Source organism: Entelurus aequoreus, linkage group LG25 (genome assembly GCF_033978785.1).
Source record: "Entelurus aequoreus isolate RoL-2023_Sb linkage group LG25, RoL_Eaeq_v1.1, whole genome shotgun sequence".
In the NCBI taxonomy this organism is placed as follows: domain Eukaryota; kingdom Metazoa; phylum Chordata; class Actinopteri; order Syngnathiformes; family Syngnathidae; genus Entelurus; species Entelurus aequoreus.
The window spans coordinates 6215912-6223250 of NC_084755.1; the positions used below are offsets into that span (position 1 = coordinate 6215912).

At 33.9% G+C, this 7339-nt stretch overlaps 1 protein-coding gene and 1 non-coding gene across 2 annotated transcripts in view; both read right to left on the reverse strand.

Annotated features, from left to right (window-relative positions):
* LOC133642173 (phospholipase B-like 1) overlaps positions 1-7155 on the reverse strand; it is a 28496-nt gene extending 21341 nt beyond the window's left edge. Inside the window, exon 1 of the mRNA XM_062036240.1 lies at positions 6946-7155. Coding sequence (XP_061892224.1) covers positions 6946-7060 — 115 coding nt within the window. The 5' untranslated portion in view covers positions 7061-7155. The remainder of the gene's footprint in view (positions 1-6945) is intronic.
* A 108-nt stretch (positions 7156-7263) lies between these two features.
* On the reverse strand, positions 7264-7336 carry trnar-ccu (transfer RNA arginine (anticodon CCU)). Its single transcript has one exon. It is a non-coding gene; the product is annotated as a tRNA-Arg (tRNA).
* Positions 7337-7339: the final 3 nt, after the last annotated feature.

Below are 7339 nucleotides of genomic sequence, written 5' to 3' on the forward strand. Positions count from 1 at the left end.
CACTGTTAATAAGTTCATAATTATACATAATAATACTAAATGTGTGTCTCTATACACTGTTAAGTTCATAATTATACGTAATAATACTAAATAATGCTAAATGTGTGTCTCTATACAATGTTAATAAGTTCATAATTATACGTAATAATACTAAATAATGCTAAATGTGTGTCTCTATACAATGTTAATAAGTTCATAATTATACATAATAATACTAAATGTGTGTCTCTATACACTGTTAATAAGTTCATAATTATACATAATAATATTAAATAATGCTAAATGTGTGTCTCTATACAATGTTAATAAGTTCATAATTATACGTAATAATACTAAATAATGCTAAATGTGTGTCTCTATACACTGTTAATAAGTTCATAATTATACATAATAATATTAAATAATGCTAAATGTTTGTCTCTATACAATGTTAATAAGTTCATAATTATACATAATTATATTAAATAATGCTAAATGTGTGTCTCTATACAATGTTAATAAGTTCATAATTATACGTAATAATACTAAATGTGTCTCTATACACTGTTAATAAGTTCATAATTATACATAATAATATTAAATAATGCCAAATGTGTGTCTCTATACAATGTTAATAAGTTCATAATTATACATAATAATATTAAATAATGCTAAATGTGTGTCTCTATACAATGTTAATAAGTTCATAATTATACGTAATAATATTAAATAATGCTAAATGTGTGTCTCTATACAATGTTAATAAGTTCATAATTATACGTAATAATGCTAAATAACAATGTTAATAAGTTCATAATTATACGTAATAATACTAAATGTGTGTCTCTATACACTGTTAATAAGTTCATAATTATACATAATAATACTAAATAATGCTAAATGTGTGTCTCTATACACTGTTAATAAGTTCATAATTATACGTAATAATGCTAAATAACAATGTTAATAAGTTCATAATTATACGTAATAATACTAAATAATGCTAAATGTGTGTCTCTATACAATGTTAATAAGTTCATAATTATACATAATAATACTAAATAATGCTAAATGTGTGTCTCTATACACTGTTAATAAGTGTGTGTGTGCAGAAAACATCGCACAGGGCGATGTGATGCGTCTAGTGCAGTAGCCTTGGAGTAGTAGTACCTGTAGTTAGTGCATGCTGCATGCCGCTTTTGCTTGCTATGCTGCATGCTGCTTCTGCCTGATACTCATTGCTTTCAGCTAGTGCCGCCGGCTAGCCCTCTGTCTCAGAGGGCGAAAAGAGGAGCCGAGTGCATAAGCCTCCTCAGCCGGTACATAGCCTCTCCATTGTCAAGACTCGTACATGCCTCCTCGTGGCCACACACGGTAACTGGAACCTCGCGGTTCCAGGCTAAGTTGTACGGGATCTCGGAGCAGCAGGGGGCCCCAGAGACGGGGCATGCAGGCCCACCGGTGTGTGGACATGCCCTGGTGCCCAGTCAACCCCTGTCCCAGCTATGGGTAAATAACCCCAGCTATGGGCGAATAGTGAAAACCGCCTCAACGGTGGACCAGGCGGAAGATGGCGGCAGCGGAATGCACCACAACGGCTGGGAAGGCGGATGAAGGCTGCAGCAAAGACGGGTCCCCAGTCGTCTTGGTTTCCATGCCACTGGACCCTGGCCCGCTCAATGCCAAGGACTGTGTGGTGGCTGACCGTGCACCAGTCTCCCCACATTAAAAGATTCCACGCACAGGCGTCCTCCATATAGGGAATCCACCCTAACATCCCTTGGAGGACAGTCATACTCGTTTCGAGTGACCGCCGACGACGACGAATAAGTTCATAATTATACGTAATAATACTAAATAATGCTAAATGTGTGTCTCTATACAATGTTAATAAGTTCATAATTATACGTAATAATACTAAATAATGCTAAATGTGTGTCTCTATACACTGTTAATAAGTTCATAATTATACGTAATAATACTAAATAATAATGTTAATAAGTTCATAATCATGCTAAATAATAATGTCCAGCTGTGGGAAGTTGTCCCTCCTAATCATTGCAAATATTAAAATAAGACTGCCATTTGTTTACTGATGTTTGTGCCATAAAAATGTTTTCTTTAAAGTAGCAATGATTGTCACACACACACTAGGTGTGGTGAAATTTGTCCTCTGCATTTGACCCATCACCCTGGGAGGTGAGGGGAGCAGTGAGCAGCAGCGGTGGCCGCGCCCGGGAATCATTTTTGGTGATTTAACCCCCAATTCCAAGCCTTGATGCTGAGTGGCAAGCAGGGAGGTAATGGCTCCCATTTTTATAGTCTTTGGTATGACTCGGCCGGGGTTTGAACTCACAACCTACCCATCTCAGGGCGGACACTCTAACCACTAGGCCACTGCGCAGGTTTAAGTTGTTCTAAAATACATTTTCTGACTAGTGACGTCATCCAGTCCCTCTTCACCTTGTCAAAATCTCCCAAACGTTTGTGCTGCCATCATTTTTTCTATCCTAGTTTTTATGTTCTTAATGATTATTGTTAGAATGAATATGAACAGGTTTATAATATTAGTCTAACTCTTACAGTTTTATGTTATTAATAAACTGAAGGAATTGTGTGTGAATGTTCCAATGCTGAAGTTGAAGGGAAATGCTGACAGAATGTAAGAATAGTTTGAATGTTGAAGAGCTAACTCTGAACACAAATGCTGATGGAATGTAGGATGAATGTAGAAATGCTTTGAATGTTGAATTTGTTTAAACGCTGAATGGTTTGAATGTTGGAAGGGTTTGAATGTTGAAGAGTTTGAATTTCCAGGAAAAGCGGAGTTAGGTTTGTAACTTGTGAAAGTGTTAGTTTGAATGTCCAGGATGAGTGAATGTGTTAATGTTGGAATGGTTTGAATAGGTCGGAAAATGTGGGAATTGTGCAACTTGGAAAAATGTCCCATTCATTCCAATGGGAACTTCCTGGAAATTTGGGAATTTGGGGAAAAGCAGGATTTGAAAAAAATGATTAAAAGCATGAATTACCTGAATGAACTGAATTGGTTGGTGTTGGAATTGTTTAAATCGGGCAAGAAATGTTGAAGTAGTAAATTGTATTCGGGAATTTCGGGAAAATCTGAAATTTTTTTTAACTTGGAAAAAAGATAGTTTGAATTTCCAGAATGTTGGAATGTGTTGAAGGTGGAATGGTTTGAATAAGTTGAATAATGTGGGGATTGTGGAAGTTTGAAAAATGGCCAATTCATTTCAATGGGAATTTCCCAAAAAATTGGGATTTTCAGGAAGAGCGGGAATTTTTTTGAAAATGGTAAAAAACTTGAAGCGTCTGAATAAGTTGAAATGGTTGGTGTTGAAATGTTTCAAATTCGTGGAGAAATGTTGAAGTAGTAACATGTTGAAATGACAAATGGTGTCACAAAGTTCCTGGAATTTCAGGAAAACCGGGAATTTTTCCAGTTGAAAAAAACAAGGTAGTTTTTTGTCCTGATTAAGAGGAATGTTTTGATGGTGGAACGCTTGAAATGTGTTGAAAAATGTGGAAGGGGTAGTGGCCAGAAAAAAGGGTGGAAATAACGCTTTGGAAAATTCTGGAATTTTTTTGAACTTGGAAAAAGGGAAGTTTGAATGTCCAGGATGGTGGAATGTGTTGAAGGTGGAATAGTTTGCATCACTTGAAAAATGTGGAAATGGGGAAAGTTTGAAAAATGGCTCATTCATTTTGAAAGGGAAAAATGTCCTGGAAAACCTGGAATTTGTGGAATTTGTCAAGGGAAAGGCTGACATTCCTCAACAGTTTGAAGTTGGAACACTTTGAATGGGGTGGAAAATGTGCAAGTAGAGCGCCAACATCTGGAAGAGATGTGCAAGTGGAGCGCCAACATCTGGAGGAGAAGAGTTGTGTTGTAGAAAAGCAAATATGTGCTGCAGCATTCAAATGTTGATATTATCCAAAGTTTCCATTCAGACGCTCATAAAAAGTTAAATAGACCTAAAAGATTGTGAAGCACAACAAATGGGAGACTTTGACATATATATGACAAATATGGCATATACAGTATGTCATATATGACAGTTTGACATATATATGTCATATATGTCATATACATTATGTCATATATGACAGTTTGACATATATATGACAAATATGGCATATACAGTATGTCATATATGACAGTTTGACATATATATGTCATATATGTCATATACATTATGTCATATATGACAGTTTGACATATATATGACAAATATGGCATATACAGTATGTCATATATGACAGTTTGACATATATATGTCATATATGTCATATACATTATGTCATATATGACAGTTTGACATATATATGACATATATGTCATATATATGACATATATGTCATATATATGACATATATGTCATATATATGACATATATTTCATATATGACATATATGAGAGTTTGACATATTGACATATATATGACATATATGTCATATATATGTCAAACTGTCATATATGACATACTGTATATGACATATATGAGAGTTTGACATATTGACATATATATGTCATATATGAGAGTTTGACATATATATGACATATATATGACATACATGTCATATACAGTATGTCATATATGAGAGTTTGACATATATATGACATATATATGACATATATATGTCATATATGAGAGTTTGACATATTGACATATATATGACATACATGTCATATATGAGAGTTTGACATATATATGACATATATATGTCATATATGAGAGATTGACATATTGGGGTGAAAGCAGCTTAGGAAAATGAACATGTAAACTAGCATGCATGCTAGCTAGCTGCTAAGCAGTTAGCTTAGCTAGCTAGCTTAAACAAGAGCAAAAAGATGTTTAAGAAGTGTAGATAAGCAATTAGGCAGATATTAAGAGGAAATGAACAAACGTCACAACAGCATTTAGGCAGATATTAAGAGGAAATAAAGACATAGACGAATAGGAGTTAAAGAGAGAACAAAATAACAGATGTTACTTGTTGATGTGTCAGCATTTCTCAGGCAGAAGTGCGCATGACACGCGAGAAGGGCGGATCGATACCAGAGTGATTACGGCGGATCGATACCAGAGTGATTAGGTCAATTGTTTTTCCCCCTTATATATATATATATATATATATATATATATATATATATATATATATATATATATATATATATATATATATATATATATATATATATATATATATATATATATATATATCAATCAATCAATCAATTAATGTTTATTTATATAGCCCTAACATGTGTTTACACAAGATGTAGTATAAGTTGAACAACACAAGATGTAGTATAAGTTGAACAACACAAGATGTAGTATAAGTTGAACAACACAAGATGTAGTATAAGTTGAACAACACAAGATGTAGTATAAGTTGAACAACACAAGATGTAGTATAAGTTGAACAAAGATGTAGTATAAGTTGAACAACACAAGATGTAGTATAAGTTGAACAACACAAGATGTAGTATAAGTTGAACAAAGATGTAGTATAAGTTGAACAACACAAGATGTAGTATAAGTCAAACAACACAAGATGTAGTATAAGTTGAACAACACAAGATGTAGTATAAGTCAAACAACACAAGATGTAGTATAAGTTGAACAACACAAGATGTAGTATAAGTTGAACAACACAAGATGTACTATAAGTTGAACAAAGATGTAGTATAAGTTGAACAACACAAGATGTAGTATAAGTTGAACAACACAAGATGTAGTATAAGTTGAACAAAGATGTAGTATAAGTTGAACAACACAAGATGTAGTATAAGTTGAACAACACAAGATGTAGTATAAGTTGAACAAAGATGTAGTATAAGTTGAACAACACAAGATGTAGTATAAGTTGAACAACACAAGATGTAGTATAAGTTGAACAACACAAGATGTAGTATAAGTTGAACAAAGATGTAGTATAAGTTGAACAACACAAGATGTAGTATAAGTTGAACAACACAAGATGTAGTATAAGTTGAACAACACAAGATGTAGTATAAGTTGAACAACACAAGATGTAGTATAAGTTGAACAACACAAGATGTAGTATAAGTTGAACAACACAAGATGTAGTATAAGTTGAACAACACAAGATGTAGTATAAGTTGAACAACACAAGATGTAGTATAAGTTGAACAAAGATGTAGTATAAGTTGAACAACACAAGATGTAGTATAAGTTGAACAACACAAGATGTAGTATAAGTTGAACAACACAAGATGTAGTATAAGTCGAACAACACAAGATGTAGTATAAGTTGAACAACACAAGATGTAGTATAAGTTGAACAACACAAGATGTAGTATAAGTTGAATAACACAAGATGTAGTATAAGTTGAACAACACAAGATGTAGTATAAGTTGAACAACACAAGATGTAGTATAAGTTGAACAACACAAGATGTAGTATAAGTTGAACAACACAAGATGTAGTATAAGTTGAACAACACAAGATGTAGTATAAGTTGAACAACACAAGATGTAGTATAAGTTGAACAACACAAGATGTAGTATAAGTTGAACAACACAAGATGTAGTATAAGTTGAACAACACAAGATGTAGTATAAGTTGAACAACACAAGATGTAGTATAAGTTGAACAACACAAGATGTAGTATAAGTTGAACAACACAAGATGTAGTATAAGTTGAATAACACAAGATGTAGTATAAGTTGAACAACACAAGATGTAGTATAAGTTGAACAACACAAGATGTAGTATAAGTTGAACAACACAAGATGTAGTATAAGTTGAACAACACAAGATGTAGTATAAGTTGAACAACACAAGATGTAGTATAAGTTGAACAACACAAGATGTAGTATAAGTTGAACAACACAAGATGTAGTATAAGTTGAACAACACAAGATGTAGTATAAGTCGAACAACACAAGATGTAGTAAAAGTTATGTAAGTTCTTACCGCCGGCTGTGGAGGCCACGTTGAAGAAGAGGAGAAGAGAGAAAGCTGTGAGAAACATAGTTTGTGCAGGAATAAAAGCTGTGAGAAACATAGTTTGTGCAGGAATAAAAAGCATGTAATAAAAAGAAGGCAAGGTCCAAGAGCACTTGAAGGAAGTTGGTCTGCTGGTGAAAGCGTGAAGGACAACTACTGGATCTCGTGACAGTAGCATGAGTCACGTGAGTGTTTGAGAAAAGCAGGAAGTCCATCATTAAGTGCAAAGGTCACATTGCAAGATCAATTATATTGACGACGTCACGTCTGCTCCAAAATGAGAACCACCCCAGATGGGACTCGAACCCACAATCCCTGGCTTAGGAGGCCAGTGCCTTATCCATTAGGCCACTGGGGCCTA